At 40.4% G+C, this 22,620-nt stretch overlaps 1 protein-coding gene across 3 annotated transcripts in view; it reads right to left on the bottom strand.

Moving 5' to 3' along the window:
• Positions 1-770: 770 nt before the first annotated feature.
• CFAP20DC (CFAP20 domain containing) overlaps positions 771-22,620 on the bottom strand; it is a 228,669-nt gene continuing 206,819 nt past the window's right edge. For all 3 annotated transcript variants that reach the window (XM_053930177.1, XM_045192383.2, XM_053930178.1), the window contains 2 exons: positions 13,311-13,405; positions 771-1,339 (listed from right to left, as the gene is read on the bottom strand). In XM_053930177.1, the coding sequence (XP_053786152.1) occupies positions 1,227-1,339; positions 13,311-13,405 (208 nt within the window). In that variant the 3' untranslated portion in view covers positions 771-1,226. The remainder of the gene's footprint in view (positions 1,340-13,310; positions 13,406-22,620) is intronic.

Below are 22,620 nucleotides of genomic sequence, written 5' to 3'. Positions count from 1 at the left end.
ATCTTGGGGAGAAATTCATAACAAAAATATACTTTGTGAACAATAAGATTAAAAGCTTATTGCACATAAACATGGTTCTAAATAATGTATGATCCTTTGAATAGGAGCCCAAATCCTCCCTGCAAAAAGGAGCTCTTACTTCCTCTATCAAACAGCACTAAATACAATTATGGTACTGCCATTAAACCCAACTGTGCACCAGTAATTTTTCATTTCCAATGGTACTCTTCTTTATTAAAAAATCTTTATTAAATAACAAAATACGCCAACTAATATAATAAGTACTTCTTTGAGCTCAGTATCAATATACTTGGCATACAATTCAAGGCCATCTACTCAAATGCAGTAAGGACAGTTTCAGTGACATAACCTTGAAGACCAAGGGAAACCTCCCTGAGTTCTTGAGGCCCAAGTTAGAGAAGTGGTGAGGTGTCAGGGTGTTCAAATAGCTGCCTTCTTGTTAAATCTGGATCCATGGAGCTAGGTTTGGATCACATTATTAAAATTCAGAGATAACTGGTAAAAAAAAAAAAGAAAGCAGGGCACAGTGCTAAGCAACTTAAATGATGAACAGTGTTGTGATCTTGGGCAACCTCTGGATGAACTATAATGAAATGGAAAGAGCGGGGCCAGTGCCAATAAAACGTGACCATAAAGTCTGACCAGCTCACCGTGTTTCCTTTTCTAAGAGTCTAAGAAAAGGTAAATATCACCTTGGAATATTCTGGTAAAGAAAGTGGGCTAAGTAGAAAGAAGCAGTTTAAAAGGTATTCTTCTGACCATCATACTTTATTTTTAATACAAATAGGTAATAAAATAAAAGGTACACAGATTATCTTTAACAAGAATATATTTTCTGTATACCTAGCCATCATTTACAGAGTAACACTGAAAAAATTTGAATTAATAACTCTTAATTTGTTTACATAAAATTATATGAAATAAACAAAATTATATGTGGGATGAGAACCAAAAATAAGAACCAATTCAGAGTCCTAAAATCTTGTCCGTGTATCAATTCCTTTTCAGTTCCAAAAAGTCATACACGTCTACAAAAAGAATGTAGGCATTCTTGACATTGAACATTATCTACAAAAGAAATTCACCTCTGTTGCTTTTGATTCTGCGAGCCTGCTGCCCGGCACACACGTTGTGGTGTCAACAGAGTCAGAACTGCTGACCTGCTTCACCTGGGGGGTGGCCCTTCTTTGCCCTGGAAGGAGGGATTATACCAATTCGTAATATTTCCCAGTCTGGGGATCAAAGTAACAGTTCAGACATGGGTCATACAGAAGAGTCAGCACTTCCTCGTCCTCTTCCACGCTCAGTTCCTCTTCACCTGCAGGAAGGGGAACCACAGACATGTTAGCTACTGGCCTGGCCTGAAACTTCTAAACATCAGAATGGCAGAGAAACAGGAATCACCATCCATCCCTGGAGAGTTCATGTGGGCAAAGTGTTGACGCTGGAATGAAGGAGCACTGCAGACATGATGAGACTATGCGGTTTAAGTTATGGAAGGGACAGTGGTCACAGGGCCAGCTTCCGTACAGAGGATAAGAAACACTGAGTGTGCCTGGCAATTCCACTGCTGGGATTATACCCTAAGAATCCTGAAACACCAATTCAAAAGAACCAATGCACCTCAATGTTCATAGCAGCACAATTTACCACCGCCAAGTGCTGGAAGCAACCTAAGTGCCCATCAGTAAATGAGTGGATCAAAGAACTGTGGTACATTTATACAATGGAATTCTATGCAGCAGAAAGAAAGAAAGAAGGAGCTCCTGCCCTTTGTGACAGCATGAATAGAACTGGAGAACATTACACTAAGTGAAATAATACAGGTGGTGAAAGACAAATACCACATGATCTCACCTATAAGAGGGACCTAATCAACAAAACAAACAAGCAAGCAAAATATAACCAGAGACATGGAAATAAAGAACAAACTGGTAGTAACCAGAGGGGAGGGGGATAATGGGTGAAAGAAGGGGAAGGATCATCAAGAAACATGTATGAAGGAACCATGGACAAGGACAACTGTGGGGGAGGATTGAATGTGGGGTGTGGGGGTGGGTAGGGCAGGGGAGAGTAATGGGAGGAAAATGGGGACAACTGTAACTGAACAACAATAAAAAAGAAAAAAGAAAAACGGAGTGTGGAGTACTGGCAGGGAGGGGAAAGGGAAAGGGCCAAAGGACTACGCGTTATGCTAATTAGAGTTAGGGAAACTTGAGCAGGATTCAAGGCTTAAAGATCACAAGTCTAGACTTCTTCATGGGCCAGAGCTGTACAAATGCAAAACAGTGTGAATTCAATGACCTAACAGAGAACTCAATCCCCAGTCATACATCCTTAGAAGACTACCAAATAAACACGAATTAAAATAAAATGTTTAGAACACACAATACAATATACAGATGATGTATTATAGAATTGTATACCTGAAACCTATGTAATTTTATAAATCAATGTCATACCAATAAAGTCAATGAAAATTAAAGAAATAAATAAAATGTTTAGAAATATAAATAAGATGCATAAGCATAGAACACATATGGAAAGTGAAATGTTAGGTGATCTGTAATTTTATGAGAGGTAGGGAGGTCTGTCAACTTTGCTGGGAACATGAACATGGCTTGTGGTTTTCTTTGTTGTTGCTGCTGTGACAGCCATTTAGACGGTCTGGGTGAGGAGAGGTCCTACTGCCTAAGTTATTAGCAAGGTTTGGCTGGTTTCCAACAGATGGCATGGAATGAAAAAAAAAAAAACTGTTTTACAAAGATGTTTCCTGTGCACCTCATGTGTGCCCAATGTTGTTCTACTAACAACAATGTGTGCTTGGGTACTTGATGACATCATTGGTGAGTGCCTTCTGAGTACTTCTGAAAATCCCTGTATTAGGAATTCAGAGGCTGGGAGGGCAAGACCTCCCTGTGCTGGAGAAAATCAGATCGGGCTCAGGAAGACAATACTCCTCTGTCTTCCTTAGCATAGGCTGCTAAGGACTGAAGATGCCAAAGTTTTGGGTCATGAGCTCACTAGGGTCAGTTTTGGAAGATGAGGGGCACGGGACAGGGCTAGCACATAACCCTGAATTTTTTTGAAAGGGTGAATAAATGATCATGAAACAAAGCTTGTGATCTTAAGTGTCACTGCCCAGAGTAAGGGTAGGTGGTGGTAACGGTGGGACTTCATCTTCCCTCCCTTGCAAATCAGATCAAGCGGGTGTGTGAACATGTCAGGACAGCGACAGAATGGAGTGAAGTCCAAGGAAGTGGAGCAGGATGGTTAAGTGGGTTCTGAAACTGTACCACAGTCATTCCTCTGCCCATCTCTCTGCTACCCACCCAAAATGTTTCACACGACTGTTCCCCACACCAGGCACCCAGCCAGGTGCTAGGGACATGATGGTACAAGAAACGGGCTCTGTGGGAAGAAGTGTGCAGGGACCCAGGTGAAACATGAGATCAGCTGGCTCTCTTGTGCATCTAGACCCAGCAGTCCTTAAAAGATGGAATTTAACAGAGGAATGATTACATCAACCTTGCTCACTAACATCTGGGTAGAGCCCTCACTGGTTTAGAAAGCACTTTTTCATGCAGTAGCTCACTTGACTCTCCCGATCCTGTGAAATAGGAATTATCGTGCCCAACTTATGGATGAGGAACGAGGGCCTGCAAAGTGAAATAGCTTATGTGAGGTCACTTAGTGAGTTAGAGGGATGAACCTGGGTTCTCAATTCAGAGCTCTTTCAACCATACTGGCTTGCTGTTTTTATTAAGAAGGAGGTGTAACATTCAATTAGGAGCTATTATATTACAGGAATTTAACATGGAATTAACAGTAAAAAATTGTAAAGGTGTCCTACGTTTAAAAAAAGAACAGTTTTGGAAAAAAAGAAATTTGATTTGTCATGTTTCAAAAACCACTGACAAAGATGAGAGAGTCCACAGGGGAGAGCAGAGGCAAATAGCTCAACCAACCCGAAGGAACTGGCCTTATTAAATCCAGAAAAGAGACAGCGTGATGGAGGTGACAGCAGCCCTCTGGCTTCAAGTATGTAAAGGGTGGCAAACGAGGGAGAAGTTAAGAAGATTCTGGGGGGTTCCAGGAGAAAACAATAGATTGCCGAGTGAAAGTTACAAGAAGACAGAACTTGGCTCAGCACGAGGAAGAATTTGCTAAACATTCGAGCTGACCAGAAAATGGAAAGTGGACTCTAGGGAGCCTGAAGCAGGGGCTGGGGCCACCATCTGTAAGAGATTCTGTAGGCGAACCTGCACAGGACAGGGGACCAGCTCCAGTGATCCCTGTGGTGCTTTTGATGAGTTTCTGTGACTTTTGGCTGCAGTGGCTTATGTCTTTGAAGTATGGCAGGACTTAGCTAATGGCCACAATAGTAGTGGTAGCTGACCTGAGCACCCTGCACAGTTTCTTATTAAGAACAGGAGCTCAGAGAAGGCAGACTGCCTTTCCTTCATTTTCTGTTGTTACAGTAAGAGTGGTCCCCAGGGCGCTGCCTCCACCTGCTTCATCTAAGTGGGAGAGGTTGGAAATGCTGTTCAAGTGGCTGTTTTATACGGAAGATGACCCCCTTTAGGTCACTTCTGTACATCAAAGGAGAGGGCACATGTCTTTTACTTTCAGATATTCAATCTGTCAAGTCTTTCATATTTGGGCTACTTCAGAGAACAGAACAAAATCAGTTTACTGGTAACCACTGTGTGCCTGCTGTGTGACTGAGCCATCTGGCTGCAGAAGTGACATATGCACACAAAGCAAAAGCAGCTACTAACGGTTACAAGGAGTTAAACTGGGAGCTGCAACTGCGGGAGGTGGAGGGCGCCTCTGGGCTGTACAATCCCACAAACCTGGGGGGGCAGGGAGGGAGCCCTGCTGTTTCCTACGGGGATAATTTCAGGCAGGTTACAGGTTACTTCCCCTTACTGGACTTTCGTTTGCTCATTTATAAAATGGGAGTAACAATGCCTATTTCAAGTCTTCTTGGTGGAAGACTAAATTAATCAGACACTGGATAATATGCATAGTGGAGTGCACTGAGTAGTTGTTCAATAAATGATCGTTACTATTACTATTAAGGATAATAATAAAATAAATCATTAACTATAGGCTACAGTGTTTTTAGTAACTCAGAACGGCAGCACGGGCAAAGCTTAAAGAGCGAGGAAAGGCATCACAGAGATAAGCAGCACGACGTTCCGACAATGGAGTTGCACAGATCGGGTCCTACTCCTACTTCTACCTCTTCCCAGCTGCGGGACGCTGGGGAAACCCACTGCTCGGAGCCTCTGTTTCCTCAGATGTACAGTGAGGATAGTAAAAGTACCTGTTAGAGTATGTATGAGAACTAAATCAAATAATAGCACACATATACAATAGCAAGTACTAAAAAATTAGTTGTTATAATCATCATCATGAAAAACGTAAAATATCTGAGTTAGTCATGAGTGGAGTATGTTCATTATACCTTATTCTCTATCCCAAAACTATTATTTGTTTGATTTTTTACTACCCCAAAAAATAGTTGGTTTGAATGAAACCCCAACTAGTTTTATATAGCACAGGGTGATGAATTAATCTTTAAATAAAAATTGTTTTATACCAAAAAAATCATGTTTTTCAAAAAGTAAAACTAAATTTGCCATCATGTGTAATGTTAAAACCATGTGTCACTGATTCTGAGGTAAACTGTCTTAGAGACCCACCACTGGATGTCTTGTTTTCATGCCATCAACACACGGGGGAACTCTGACCTCTGCCGCATGAGAATGAGATGCTATGCATTCTGTGCCTCTACTTTCCAACAGAACAGTTTGAAGCTGATGCTATTCAGTTAGAAAACTCAACAGTTTTTATAACCACTCAGGAATCTTTCAAGATGACAGTAACCGTTGTAATGAGCTGAGGGTCTCTATCACCCAACTGCCTGCCGAGGGAGGGAGTAGAGGTTCGGCTACACAGCGCATGCGGACTGAAGCAGTAACTGCCACAGAAATGCATCGTTTCCCATACGGATCACTGTAGAACTGGGCCTCGTGCATTACAACCATGGGGTTATGGCAGGTTTTGTGGTTTTCAGTAATAAAGCCTTATATGGATGCATTTTAAAACTCTACCAACAATGACAGTTGTACAAAAATTGGGTGACATTATGTATAATTTTACACTGACAATAAGTGCTTTAAACTTAACAGAAAAGGTTTTTTTTCATTATAAGTTAATTTTCAAAGCCTCCAACTTACATCGTTTTGCCATTGTCATCCCTATGTAATGAAATTATAATATCATTAAGCAATTACCACTATGATGTCAAGCAATGGGAAGTGTTTTGAAAAGTAATGATTGTGTCTGGGTATGGGGTAATTTTCAATCATATTTTTGGATAGTGCAGTGTTTGGTTTTTCCCCAAATGTGAAACTGCTCTATTGAAAGACTGGCTACAGAAACTGGAAAAGGACAAATTAACAAATAAAACCATTCTCTCCTACCAGACTAAGAGCATCTGGTCAGAGATCCAAATTACATTTTTACTCTTTGTCACATAATAAAGCCATTCCGAATGAAATAAAATTTCCTTTCAGATAATAATCTATTTACAAACTTTCAGCTTCATCCACATTGGAACTGGTTAACAGCATATACAGGAGAAGAACCAGTGGGGCCAGACCAAGCACAGCAACCCTGGTGCCCTCAGCTTGGTGGGGTGGATCAAGCAAATACTCCCTCCAGGTCACCTTTGAAAGTCAATGAATACAAATGCTTAATTATCTATATTTAGTGTGTTTTAACTATAGGTAATAGAAAAGCCATATACACAAGCTAAGTCTTCAAGCTTGAAAGTAAATGATGCGGCACCAGTTTATCAGATTTAAAATCTCTGAATCAAGACACTGTACTTGATTTTCGATTCTGACACTGCTGTCTAGAATTTTTTTTAAAAAGTTCATGCATTTTCTCCCTTATAGATCTTGAGAACTGATTGACTGTGTTTTTATGTGCATACTATACACTATTGTTTAAACAATGCAAAGGCGAGGGATCACCATTGGGAGCAGTCAGCCGTAGGATCAATAAAGATGACATTTCAGATAAGATTCTGCTGAGAACCAGGTGCTTGCAAACTCTACAACCGACATATCTCACAGGAGGGCCAGATTAACTTGCACTAAAACCTGAGAAAGTCCACGGAGAACTGCTGAATTTTGGTTTTCAGCAAATACTTGCACTCAAATGGGAGAAAGATAAGTGATCAACAATGGAATAAAAAGAATGAAAAGATACTTTCTTCCTTTAGAAAGCTATATTGTTTTTTGGAAGGCAAATAGCATGCTATGATTACAGTTCATGTTTCATTTGGGAAACAAGTACATCACCCCTTTTGTAAAAACTGGTGCCTGTATTTTACTCAGAAAGTGCCATTTAAAGTGACATGTGGAAGGATTTAGATGGTTAATTAGGATTAAACTGCAATTTCATTCTTTCTGGGTAGTTTCTACTTGTACGTGTGCACAGTGTATCAAATCATTGTGTGTACAGCCTAAACTCACACAATGTCATGTGTCAATAACGTCTCAGAACAGCTGGAAAAACCCCCAGAACAAATGTGTAGCTTTCAACTCTGAATGTGTTTTATCTCACCTGAAGGAAGGTCCCTAGCTGGACTACTGGGCTCAGAAGCCTACAGAGCCCATAGTGTCTGAAGGGCCTGGTTTTAGGCAAGGTGGCCACTCTGCAGAGGGGGAAAATGTGCTCCAGTCCCAGCAAGGGATGCTGGACCACATCCTGGTCCAGGACCCCTTCTGGGTGTATTTGCGGGGTAAGTAGGTGGGGCTGTGGTTCTGAAGGGTGAGTGCCCCAGACACCAGCAATGTGTTTACTTCTCTGCTGGAGGGTTCACTGCTAGTCCTCTGGAAAAGAAGGCATCTCTTTATATTAGCGAGAGGGTTCACTCCCCTGCTTCCATCATTTCTATGCAGATAAGACACCTCTGGGACCCTGCCAGCTGCATAAGAAAAAATATCTCCCTGCCCCAAGATTAATCAGAGAACAAAAGACAATACTTACCTCAGAGAAGGGGCAGGGATTCTGGATTCAAGAATGTCATAAATATTAATGAATCATTTTACAAGCTGAGTTGGAGTAGGTCTAAGGAGAATACTAAAGAAAGTACATTTTTACCCAGAAATTTTCAAAAAAGAGAACTCACCCAATTAAAAGAAATTGCAGCGGACATTTCAGCTGTACAGTTCTTATTGACCTAAGATGGAATTCTATGCTCCTATGGCAGCATAGGGGTTAAGGGTGGAAACTGGCCTGGATCTGCGTCCTGTCCCACATTCAATGGGTCTGGGACCCAGGCTGTGACCTTAACCTCACCTGTCAGGTGGGGACACAACATAGCCCCATGCCGGGGAGTGCTGGGACTAGTCATTGTGAGGTGATGCTCGGAAAACTCAACCTACTGCTAGGTACACGGTGAGCGCTTTATTAACACTGCTTTATTAATGCTGACTTCTGTTATTACTTTTAATCACCAATATTTTTTTGTGGGGGGAAGGTCTCCTTTGCATCTTAAATAAATCTTCAAGAAACAGGGAAAATCCAAAGAGTAGACCAAGTCATCCTCCTGTTTCCCATGGGCAGAAGCTTCGTGCCCCGACTCATCAAACACAGTCGGGGCATTTACTGTGTCCTAGGTGCCACAGAGGGTACCAGATTGTTCCATGAAACATAATGTCTGGTGAAGTAACTAATACAACAGATTTTAGAAGACTTCTTTCGACTCAGGTAAACGTCAACAACTTGTGCAGTATGACATAGGGCCGTGAAAGTATTCCTCTGATGGAGCTCAGGTAGGTGGCCAGATTCCCCTCTCTCTGGTTGTCTGTGAGAAGCCATAAGATTTCTGTAAATTCTTAATTAGTAATTTAGATGGTATCTCTATAAAATAAGCATCCATTGCCTGTTTATGTCTTGTGTGAAATTAATGAACGTTCACAAAGCAATATCCTATGTGGCTTTGCCAAACAAAAGGTACAAAACGAGGCTGGCAACCCCGAGGGCCCTTCAGAGTGGCTTTCTCAGTCAAGGTCTCTGCAAACTGGAAGAGAGACTGCAGGCCTGAAGAGAGAGTCATTATTATTCCATTTTGGAGCTGGTAAGCATGAATAATTTAAGGGTCATCTCTGTAAAGGAGCAAATGTCAAAAACAAATTGACAACTATTTTTCAAGCAAAGTCCAGTTCACTTTCAAAAGGTCAGTTTGGTAGTTTTCTTGAGTAAGTTCTGAAATCTTAACTCTGCATTTTTACATTTAGCATGAGCTCCAAGAAAACACATTTTTAGTAAGTGTTAAGCGCACCTGTGCCCATGGTAATTGATATTCATAGTACATTATGGCCCAGGAGGAACTGTGAAGAGCTGTCCATTTCTCCATCCAGGTGAATGGCGTGGAGCACAAGGCTTTTCCTGCTGGCGGGTCGTCTCCGCTGGAAGCTGAGCCGTTCACTTTAAGGAGGCATTTATACACTTGAGACATTCTGGCTGAACAAAAACTGTGGCTGTGACAAACTTGTACTGAATAAAGTAGGAACACTAAGGCCAGGTCTAACGCATGCATTCACTTTTGCATGGCCTGGGGCAAGTTTTCTGGAATTTTGTCTGGCTGAGGCCAACCTTGCCTGCCCTTAAAGCGCAGTTGCGCCTCCCGCTGCAGGAGTGGCGGTGAAGCGCACCACTTCCTTGTTTTGAGTCCCAGTGTGCGTGTGTACACAGGGCAATAACAGCACCTCCACTTAGCAGGTGCTGTTCAGAGAATTAAAGTGCACCTGTAGGCCTGGGTCTCAGGCAGATGAAATAAAAGTTAGTTATTATTGTTTTATCCCAGAAGTTTTAAGATGGGAGATCTTGTTCCCCATGAACCAGCATTCAGAATGGCCCTCAGGTCCCAGAGCAATGGTTGTGCAGAAAGGCACTACTGTGGGGGAAGCCTGGGTCCTGAGTCTAGCTTGGACTCTGACACGTGTCCTTGGACAAGGTCAGTGGAAGAGGTGGGGCTACATCAGTGTTTTTAACTGGTTCATCAGAGCCCCGGGCAGGTTTCTGAGACCCTGACTCCCCCTTTGGCCAGAGCAGTTCTGCGTTTAGCTCTTTTGTACATTGGGATTCCATGTGAAATTGCATTTGAAAGAAAAGTTTTCACTGCTTATAAGTAAAGTTTGAGAGCCATTGCATAATGTGACCTACAACTGTTTTAAATTGCTAAAATATATAGTTTAATACTTGCATGGTTAAATTTTAGAAATAAACCTAATATACTGAAAAATTGGAATTAGAAATTTGAAAGTCAGATTTCAATGAATTGCTTTGTTTTTCAAGGTTGTGACAGGAAATGACCAGTTGAACATTTCTCTTCCTTTCCCTCTCTTTCTCATCATAAATAATAAATAAGTAAACAAATCACCAATTACAAATTGTGAGAAGACTGAAGAAAATGTACACCGTGAAGTGAGAGAGACCAGCCTTCTCAGATAATAGGCTACCAGCACACACCCAGGCCTGGCAGTTCTGAAGTCCAGTGATGTTGTTCTTCCACTTCCTCACGCCCTTGGCCTTGCCCTAGAAACTGATAGCACAGTCACTGCAGCCCTGAGCCCCTCCCATGGAGGCAGTGTGGCCACCTGTCATCTCTGACAAGCCTGGGAGTGGGGAGGGGGGGGGGAGGCAGGTCTGGGGCTGAAACAGGGGATCAGAGCTCTGATTTTTTTTCCTTAAAAAACTTAGTTACTGAGCTCTTGAGATATTTTAATTTGCTTTTCCTGTTGATTAGGAATTTTTAACGGAAGAATAATCTTTCAATTCCTGGTTTATACATACTGTTTTTTTTGAGTAAATAATCTATTAACTTTGTTCAAAACCAAAATAGTACAAAAACAGTGGTTGGGTTCTGGGGCCAGGCTGCTTAAATTCAAATTCCAGCTCTGCAAGTGACTGGTCACGTGACCTCGGCTTCCTTAGCTGTAACAAGCAACTACACACACAAATAGTATCTTCCTTATGGTGTTGCTGTGAGGGCTAAGTGTGACAACTTAGCGCAATGTCTGGCATATAGTAAGTGCTAAATTAATGGTGGCACACAAGAGAAACCCAGGAAGAGTCCCAGACTGCCCACGACTGAGCCTCCCTTCTCCTTCTGATGATATAAACTGGACCCACTATTTTTCCTTGACAAACACTTTTACGGGGCTGTCCAACCTGCAGCCTGTGGGCCGCATTCAGCCCAGGATGGCTATAAATGTGGCCCAACACAAAATCAGAAATTTACTTAAAATATTACTTGGTCTTATTACTTAGATATATACATTTTCTATATTAGTGATCACAAACTTGGGATCTGCTCAACAGTTTTAAAAAGATTGGAAGAGCCGCTGTATAGTTAGGGTTATTACGTGAGGACATTTTTGCTTCTCTGTGGTGGTGGGTATCACGAAAATTATGCACGGACCTTTTTTTTGCTCATCAGTTTTCACTAGTGTTTGTGTATTTAATGTGTGGCCCAGAGACACCAAACAGTTGAACACCCCTGCTTTATGAGAACAGAAGAAAATACTATCTTGATATATTGGTAAGTATGGACTGTGCTACGTTGTTTAAAACTAGGCCAATTACATGTAAAGATTAACCAAATAAGAAACACTAGCTTTTGATGGTATTAATTAGCTCAAACCACCTGAACATATGAGCAAAGGGGAAAGGGACCACTGATAAAAATCTAGGGTGGTGCACAGAAGGGGTGACCGATCTGGTTAACTGTAGCCAGAACGTTTCGTTTTTATAGTTCTCTAAATTTAATTTGTTAACGTGTCCTCAACGGAAGTTCTGTTTACCTTCAACATAACTGAGCTCCTGGTGTCAAAACATCACTTTGTAATGGCAGCGACTTGAAGACAGCCTTTCAGCTGTGTATACACATATCCTGGTGCCTTTGTTCGTGGACTATGCTCTCCATCCCTGTGCCTTATTGAGGACACCTAACATAACGTATTATTTGTTCCCTCACAGCAAGGTCTCCTTCTGACAGCCCAGATTCTACTTTTCTGTCATAAGTAATTATAAATGTACACCTCTAAAGATTCCCAATTTGAGGGGCATAATCTGTCTCAGATAGTAAATCACAGAGACATCTCTATCCCTTGGGCAGCCCAAATGTACAATTCAGATGTATGAGCTTTCACTCTGAATTATCCATACCTGAAGAAAAATGGATGTTCCACTTTCTCCCTGGGGCAGCTAGGAAAAAAAAATACCCCCAGAAAACTGGCACCTTTCTTGGAGCAATTTATATTGGTTTCAGTTTTTTTTTTTAACCTCAGATATAGAGCTTCCATCTTCAAAATCCAACTCAGAAAACTGTCTCAGATTCCCACTCTGAGGTTATGTGTCACTCTAATTACCCACTTTAGATCCCCATCCCCCCACCTCAAGCCCTCTGTTTCCACCAGAGATTCTTTTCTGTTCTTCCTCTCCATACTCCTGCCAATCATGTTCCCTGCTCACAACCAGAAACTTATGGTTCATTTTTACAGCTCTTGCCAACAAAGGGAACCTCAGGCAAATTTTCATTCCTGCTTCCTTCCAATTTTTCCATTGCTAACACTGCTTATCATAGCTCTGTGCCAGCCTTTGCTTTATGTCAACTATAATTGAACATTTTTTAAAAAATTGAAAAAATAAAACACACCCCCAAATAACCCCAAGTCCCCATTGTATCTCTGTATTAACAACAAAAACATGTATCTCAGTGATATTAGAATATTGAATCTGCTTTATAATAATACCAACAGCTAGGATTTGGCAGATACTATTCTAAGTGCTTTGTATATGATATACCTCATTGAATCTTTTTGAAAAACTTTCAGGAGGGCACTATTATTAGTCTTACTTTACAGATGCAATAATCAAAATTCTCAAAGGTCACACAGCAGAAACTGTTAGAGCTAGAATCCAGATGAAGGTCAATTTGACGTGAAAGCCATGCTCCTCTTACTCCTTAAACTATGTTTTGTCCCGTGACTAACCTTTAGCAGAACAAGGACAATTTCTCTCATATTCTTTTTAGTTGTAAAGAAGCGATCATTGTAGAAAATGAGGCACAGGTTACCTGTGTTGGGTGTGTGAGCCTAAGCAATCAGCATTTAATGAAGGCAGTGGCATCTCAAAGTGACCGATTGTCTCTGTTTATAGTTATTTCTGTTTTTTATGCATAGCATTTTTCACGTTCCCACCTTGGGCACTCAGACTTCCGGAAGAGTCCTGATGCTGCTCTGCTGGCTGCTGACTGGGAGGGACGATGGGCGGGCTCAGCATATTTAACCAGTCCCTAAAAAGGAACGAACACACACCTGTCATTCCATGTGCGGATTTCACCCAGAGGATATTTAATTCCCCGGGGCTTCCACAAAGAAACATTTTTCCTCCTTCATATTTCAGAAAGATAAGATGTTCAAAAATTAGTGTTCAGTTTCACAAATTGTTTAACATAGAGTCAATTACTTAACTAACTACAGAGCTCCTTGGCTTACCATGGGGTTACGTCCTGATAAACCCATCATAAGATAAAACTACTGTGAACTGAAAATGCATTTGATACAACTAACCTACTGAACATCGTAGTTTGGCCTAGCCTATCTTAAATGTGCTCAGAATACTTACATTAGCCTGCAGTTGGGCAAAATCATCTAACACAAAGCCTATAGTAAAGGGTTGACTATCTCATGTAATTTATTATGCGTACTGCTTTTGTTTCATTGTAAAGTCGAAAAATCGTTAAGTCAAAGCATTGTAAAAAAGGAATTTCTTAGTTGTTCCATAAATACTCAACTAAATAAAGATGACATTCTTCTCAAAAGTTTATTATTGTTATTAAACTATAGCATAAGAAAATTATTTTAATAACTCAGATGGAATGCATCAGAGATAAATCTCGTTAGGACCTCTGGGTAAGAAAGCCTGACAAAGTCACATGTCACATGTCACATGTCATGAATGACAGCATTCCACACAGTGATTCAAAGCAGAGGTTAGTTTTGGAGCGATCACGGAGCAGCCGCGATGGTGGGAGTCGGTCTGCATGAATTCGGGGCTGGATAGCAGCGGAGGCCAGAAGAAGGAAGAGTGAGGGGAGCTGGGCCCTTGAGTGACTCACTACTTTAGTTCTCCCATTATGAATGGGGACAAAACCACTCCAGAGCACCCTCTACATTCCTTGTCCCTCTCCCTCCGACTTCTAACCTCATCTCCTAATCTCTTGACTTCCTCTGGGTGGATGTGATACAAGTGGGTGACACACAGAAGACGTGAGTCACTGTGCATTTTACTTCCATACTTAAGCCCTCCTCACCTCTAAACTCGCTCCTGTGCCTCTTCAGAAGAGAGCAAGTAGAGGAATGAGAAGGATTTTCCAACATGAGTTCTATTTCTTGCATTGATACAGTACCCTGTAGTTTACCTTATTCTTCTCAACAGGAGGCATGTCCTCATGACTAAACAATGTCTTTCTAAATTTCTGTACTTACTACTGCCTTTATCTATAATGGGAGATAGTCCCAGCCAGTGGCTATGAGCACTGGCTCTTCAGGCCAATCCTGGCTTCACATTTCCTAACATAAGAACTTGGTGAAGTCACTTAACATTGTAAACCTCAGATCTGTAAAAAGGAGATAATAGTACCTCAGAGTTTTGTTGTTAGGATTAAATTTAAAAAAAGGATGGAAAACACTTGGAATGGATCTGGGTGCAGAGTTGTACTCAGTAAATTTCATCTATGACCACTATCATCTTCATTACCGATGAGGATCATAGTGTGACTTTACCTGCAATGGTAAACCAAGGTAAGAACTGGATTCTGTTGGAATTAGAAAGAGTGACAGTATGATTACAAGTCTATACAGTAGAGGTTTTCCTCGCAAGCCATTCACTCTTTTTGTATAAAAGTAACAATGTAAAAAATTACCTATTTCCTATTTGTAATATTTTAAAATACCTTCAGTAACTGCTCAGCTCAGCTATCACTAGATTATGGCCAATGAAATAAGCAAGGTGAGCATGTTGTATAATTGAATTTCATAACAACACATTAAGGACATCAAAAAGGATTTGTCACAGACTTCCAAGCTAATGGGACATTTTCTGATAAGCACCTTTTATTTAGTCCATTTAATGATAATAGACCCAAAATTCCTACATTATATAAAATTACAAGGTCACATGCAAAAATTACCTGCTCAGTGACCTCATTACTCAGTTAGAGTGATGGAGAGCAAGGATGAACAAGAGAGAAATAATGTTATCATATGATGACACCCCCAGAGACAAGTTAGAAACTTTACACAATGGCAGTGGAAGCACCTACTCTCTGTCCCTGGACATGGGAAATATATGGGGGGGGTGCTGTGTGACTGCTACAAAACAAGGCATTCATTTCTTAGGCTAATGATTTGATTAGATTAATGTTTTTCCTTCTTAGCAGTAGCCATGAAAAATATAGGGGTCTCTTTGTGATTTTTAAAAAAAATTTCAAATTTATCAAAAAGTTGCAAGATAAGAAACTCCTAAACGTCCTTCACCCAGATTCCCCAACTTAAACATTTTATCACATTTGCTTGGGATCTATCTATCTACCTAGGTACTCATCGTGTGCCAACATTTCCCCGTCTAAACGGGCTGATGAACTATGGCCCATGGGCAAAGTCTGTCTGGCCCACTGCCTGGTTTGTACGGCCTGCAAACCAGTCATGGCTTTTGCATTTTTAAATGGTTGAAAATTTAAAATAATAATGTTTCATGACACATAATAATTATACAAAATTCAAATTTCAGTGCCATAATAATTATACAAAATTCAAATTTCAGTGCCCATAAATAAACTTTTATTGCAGTACAGACATGTTCACTAGTTTATGCAGCTATGGCATTTGTGCTATAATGACAGAGTTACATATTTACCTGGCCCTTTACAGAAAAAGTTTGGTGACCACTGCTCTGTAATCATGGGCTCATATTGATTTCTCCACTGCTAACACAATACCGCAGGTCTGTTCTCACCTTTCCTCTTTCCACATTTGTAACTCCCTTCCGACTGTGAGATACCCAGCTCTCAGACGAGATCGGTTGCGTTCAGGGTGGTATGGCCGTAGACAGAAACCCGGCTCTCATAATCCTCAATATATTTACTATTTTATGAACTATGGAACACACCAAAAGTCATTTCAGAATTGTTAACAAAACAAATTAAATAACCGATAGAAAATCCCTAACCTACTCTCTAGGTTTCTCTGTTTATGGTTCTTTTTATTCTTCACTCAAAATACTAGGTTCAAAATAACTTGGGTTAGTTCTTTTCCCTGCTCTTCAGTGCAGTTTTACAGACAGTCCTGATTTATGATGGCTAGATTTACAGTTTTCAACACTACAGTGTGTGAAAGCAATATGCATTCAGGGGAAATTGCACTCTGAATTTTGATTTTTTCCTGGGTGAGCATTATGTGGTACCTTTTTCTCTTGTGATGCTGGGTAGTGGCAGCACGCCTCAGCTCCCAGTCAGCCACGCTCAGCTCACAACTCACACTCCACAGTGTATTCATTGTGTTAGATGATTGTGCTGAACTGTAGGCTAATGTAAGTATTCTGAGTATGCGTAAGGTAGGCTGGGCTAAGCTATGATGTTTGGCAGGTTAGGCATGTTAAATGCACTTTTGACATAGGATGGGTTTTTTGGGATGTAACCCCAAAGTAAGTCAAGGAGCTTCTGCATTATTCATTTGAAATACAGAGTTACCAGCTTCTGTTTGTATTACATTTTAGGTTTTTCTTTCCATCCTTATTGATTTTTTATTACTTGTATTGTTGTTGAATAAGTTAAACATTAACAGTTCAAAAGTCAAGACTACACAGAAAGGCACATTCAGGTAAGAGTTATGCTTCCTCCACGCATTCCGGGCTGTTTCCACCTCTTGTCACTTCCATGCCCCCCACACACACTGCTCTGTAGGGAATCAACTTCATTAGTTCTGGTATCTCCTTTCTGTTTCTTTGTGCAAAACAAAATAAATCCAAACCAAACCAGGTACATGTCTGTTTTTATTCCTCTTCTTTCTTATGCAAAAGGTAGCATACCATAATTTTTTGCATTTTCATTTTTCAATTTAAAATATATCTTGTAAATCAATTCTACTAGTCCATAGCTTCCTCATTCTTCCATCTGCATAGTACTCCACTGTGTGAATGTAGTGTCATTTCTTTCACCACTCTCCTAGGTTTTCAATATTTTGCATTATTGCAAATTAACTGCAAGATTATTGCAATTAATGCAGCAATGAATGACCGTGGGCATATCTATTTTTGTATACCTGGAGATATATCTTCAAGGTAAATTGCTAGAAGAGAGATTCCTGGAACAAAAGGTAAATACATACTTGGTTTTGTTAGATATTGACAAATTGCCTCCGCCAGGGTTCACATCTGCATTCCCACCAACCATGTATGAAAATGCTGGCTTCTTTACGGCCATGTCACAAGAATATGTTATCAAGTTTTTAATGCTTTTTAATATGAGAGATGAGAACTGGTATCTTAAAATAGGTTTAATGTGCACTTGTTTTCATTATGAGCATTATGAGTGGGACTGACTGTCTTTTCATATGCATAGGGCATTTATGTAACATTGAAGTATATGCATGTGGGTATTTTATATCTATACCTATATAAATATTTTGTCTGTTCATATATTTTGCCCCTTATTTTATCAGGTTTTTTTGTCTCCTTCCCTTATCTTGTCATTTATGTCTGTTTACTTTGTTTTTGTCATGCAAAAGTTTAAAAACATTTTTCTTTCTGTAGTCAAACGTTATCAATCTTTTATTGCTTCTGTATTTTGAGTCATACTATATGGTGCGAGTTTAGGCTTGTGTGAGGTGCATTTGATTTTATCTCTTAAAAATGACTGCAGAATATTCTTGACAAGTGATATTTTAACTTAGGATTTAGACGATTTTATATCATCAAAGCAACTCATTTGTTTGGCTTTTTCATTAAGTAAGCATTTACAAAGTATATTTTGAAAAACAAGGTTTTCATGTTAAATGTAAAATACTGGGCTACACAAAGCCAACCAGGACTTTTTCTTGCAGGACTTTGAGAGCTTTAAAGCCACTGGCTCTCCTGAGAGGAGGACAGAGTGTGCAGCGCCACCCACGTGTGTGCGTCTGGAACTGTTACCTCTCTTGGGGTCGTGAGTCCACAGACCTCACCTTGAGAGATGCTGCTTCAGGTTACACCACTTTCCCATCCCGGTGACACTGCCTTTATTTGTTTTTATTTTACTTTATGTATATTTAATGATTTATTTTTCCACGTGCATTGTTTTTTGGTGACTTATTAAGAAGCAGAAATGTATAGTCTAGTACCTGTCTCTTACTTGTTTACATTTTTATATGTGATATTGAATGTGAATCCATTGCTTTGCCTCTTGACCAACTCCTTTGAACCTCCACACCTTCCCAACAGTAAGGAGCCAACACCCGGTGTGCGGGTGTTCCAGCTCAGGCTCACTCACCGCATGCCAGTTCTAGCTTTAGTTCTGAATAGTTCTGAACTGTTTCCTTGGCCTTTTTTTTTTTTTTTTTACCCCAACTACCTTGCTCCACAATCTGTGCTTGCTCTTTGCTCCACCATTTTCATACTTGCCTTGTCTTTGTACTTGATATATTTTGGATGCTTTCCTCAACTCCGACTATAATCTTTTCTCTCAAGGATGGACTTCACCCACCTGTTAGGAAAGACTCTGGCTCCTTAGTGGGTAAGTATCCTTCTCAAACATGCTCCCTCCCACCCCTGACTCGCCTCTCAAAACTGAAGAGAAAGGCCCACGAGGCGCACCTACACATGCTGAGGTGTGTAAGTGTGCCTGTCACAGGAAGATATTTTACTGTTTTACTGTCACAGGAAGTAAAAAAGTAAACCATAACACTTCCTGTTTTACTGTCACAGGAAGATGTTTTAATCAGGAGTCAATACAATAGATTTAAATTAAGTACCACATATAAAAATATCATGCAGATGAAGAATAAATACCATCTGGTGAACTTTCACAATGGCCAGATTTAGCTAATATTAAAGCCTTGGCCGAAAAAGAATGCCACACTGTTTACATCCCACAGTGGGCATTCACTGAGTCAGAGTCGAGTCACATATTTTCATCACTGGGATGACATCTTTGGCTAAGATGAACTATGGTTTCAGTTCCTTCATTTCAAAACAACATTTTGTTTACAAGATAATTTTACTAATTATTTCATTAATATATTTCCTATAAATATATCATGTATGTGTGCATGCATATACACATATATGCAAAAACATGATATGAGACCGAAAGCTCAATCATCTCTCTACATACACTGTGGCCACTCGCTGAAGTCCTGTGTGCCAGGCCCTGGGGTTCAAAGAGCTCTGAGTCAGATGGAAAAAGCGTCCCCACCAGCAGAAATAACACCAGAACGTGGCTATGCACAAGGCCGCTGTGGGCTGATCAGACCATCTGTTTGTTCCCTTGAAATAATTCCCCTGTTATAAAACTATATACAATTTTGTATACATTTAAATATTTATTTGGGGCAGTAATTCTTTGAGAAATTTAAAACATGACAATAATTATTATGTAGCTCATTACAACTTGCTATTATAAAGGTTGGGGTCTGAGGAGCCAGCCCAGAGAAATACACAGGAGCACTTAGCAATTTGTAGCCAAGACTTAATGATATTTATTTATCATTTGGTATCAGTGCACATTTCTTATTCACTGAAAGAAGTCTGGGTGTTAAACATCTATGGTTAGGAAACAGACTGGGGAGAATGCACAGTTGTAAAAGCTGGTGAAAACTTTTTCCAGAAAAATGTACATAAATACCAAGTTTTACTTCCAAATTCAGGAGGTCAGAGATCATCTGAAGCCCATTCGTGGACTTCTGGACCCCCAAATTAAGAACTTGTGTACCCTGGAATAGCATGGAGGCAATGGTTCTAATAGTGTAAAACCCATGGTTGGCAACCTATTTCTGTAAAGGGCCAGACAGTAAATACAAGTGTTAGGCTTGCCACGCAGTAAGGTTTTTATTGCAACTATTCAACTGTGCTGTTGTCATATGAAAGCAAACATAAAGAACTAAGTAAGTAAACAGGCATGGCTGTGTTTCAATAAAATCTTTCTTACAAAAAAACATCCTGCAATGGGATTTGGCCCACAGGCTGCTGCTGAATGACCTCTGTCTTAGAGGAAGGAACTGAAGCGTGGAACATTCTCCAGGCTCTTATAAAACTTCCTGTCAGTGTCCCTCCTAACTGCCTTCTGAATCCACCTTCCTCACCATCTCCACTTCTACTACCAAATCCAAGCAATTCTCTTGTCTCACATTTTCTGTAGCCAAAGCTCTTAATCGATCCCCTCATGGTCAGTCATTCTGGTTTCACTTCTCTGTTCTCCACATTGTAGCCAAAATTCTAATCTGATTATGTCAATCTTTTGTTTAAAACCTTTCAATGTCATTGGGAAGCTATTGTACTTGGGAAAAAGACTGAACCTTCGCCTTTGAGGCTTTGCATACATAATCTTTATGTATTTTCCCAGCCACATCCCACATGAGCCCACAGCCTCAGTTGATTTGTTCAGATGTGGACACCTGACCTAATCTGGGCCAATCACTGTGTTTCTCCAGAACTTCTGAAACTGGATCTAAAAGTAAGAGACAGTCCCCAATAAAGATGGAAGCCAAAATAAGTGAAACTCAGATATGCCACTGGTTACCATATTTCCCGTCACACTGAGGAAGCTAGTCTGAAGAGAGAATGAGAAGCTTAAAGTGTGGATTCTGGGAATGAAACAATGTCGGTACCAATGAATGAAATGGGATATTGGGGAGAGGAAACCAGTTTGGGGTGACATAGGAGTTTGGTTTAGCACATAAGGCATATGAGGTCTTGGTAGTAATAATTTCACATGGTCCTCCAAGTTACGCTGGACACATTTAGGGATCTGTTAGTAGGTCCTGCCCTTAGTTCTTGAATATGTTGACAAAGCTCCACACCCACTGCTGCCATCGTAGCCTGCACTTGTAGAATCTCTCTCTTGTTTACCCCCCAGCCAATATGGACTCTCTCTAATCCAATCCAGAGTGATATTTCAAAATTGGCTTTTAGGGCAAAATCCAAAGTCACTACAATGGCTTAAGGCTTCGCACGGTCTGGTCCTTACTTTCTACATAATGCCTTTGTGTCTTTCCCTCACTGTCGCCACTACACTAGACCCAGCTTCAGAGGGAGAGACATAGCCACATCCTTTCCTAGTCCCTTTTCTTTTTTTAAATCTCCATATTAGCACTTTATTACTATTGCACAATGGATTTAAAGACATATACATATATGAGTAAAAACATTTTAACTGTTTAATTATGAAAATTTTCAAACGTATGTCAAACTCTTCACTGCCCAGGTTCAATAATGTTAGCATTTTGCTCCAGAGTTTTTTCTTGGTGCTGTTTTTAAAAAATTCTTTCTTTTCATTTTTTAAAAATTTGTTTTTGTAATTACAGTTTACATTCAAAGTATTGAATGTCCTCTGCTCTACCAGCTGGGCAAAGAAGGGAATGTAGTCCCTTTTCTCATTATGGCCGAGGGCTCTAGACTGAATGTTAGTATCTCCCTAAAATCCATATGTTGAAACCTCATCCCCACCGTCATGGTATTTGGAAGTGGGGTCTTTGGAAGGTGTTAAGGTCATGAGGGTAGAGCCCTCATATATGGGATTGTGCCCTTACAAAAGAGACCCTAAAGAGCTTCCTTGCCCTTTCTGCCCCATGAGGTTACAGTGAGAATACAGCTGTCTATGAACAAGGAAGAGGAGCTGTGATCAGACTCTGAGCTCCATAAAGCAGAAAATCGTATCTGTCTTCTTTGCCTTGGGCTTGGAACTCAATAAATGTTGATACTCAATAAATGTTTGTTGAATGAATGAATGAATGAATGAATTCCTGTGTGAAGGCCATGGCTATAAAGAAGGGCCCAGAGGTAAGAGTGAAAAGATTGGGAAATGGGTGAGTTCTCTGAGAAAGATCTGGTAGAGAGGAGGAAAGGAGAACACACTCTGAGAGCAGTGGGAGGAATAGCAGGAGCCAGAAAAGGCAGCTAGTTGAGAACAATATGAGAACTATTCTTCCCAGACACTTCTTCTCCTCCCTTCCTAAAAAGGGTCCTGGAGGATGTTTGTATTATGGTGACACCTGGAATAGGATCACATCTCTTGCACAGCAAAAGGTGGGAAACATATTGCATAAACAAGTAGTGTATTTTCGCCTCACATCAACCCATATATATTTGAAGACACACAACAAACACCATACAAAAGGAAAACCACATTCTTTCTTCTTCTGGCCTCTACAAAACCATCTCTCCTGCCCATGTCTTTGTCAGAAAGATCCATAAAAGAGAGGGCTCAGCTCCTTTCAAGTGCTCAATGCACCAAGAAATCACAAAAACGATTAACTT

The sequence above is a fragment of the Desmodus rotundus genome, chromosome 8, assembly GCF_022682495.2.
Source record: "Desmodus rotundus isolate HL8 chromosome 8, HLdesRot8A.1, whole genome shotgun sequence".
NCBI lineage: Eukaryota > Metazoa > Chordata > Mammalia > Chiroptera > Phyllostomidae > Desmodus > Desmodus rotundus.
This window is presented reverse-complemented; position numbering and strand designations above follow the sequence as displayed.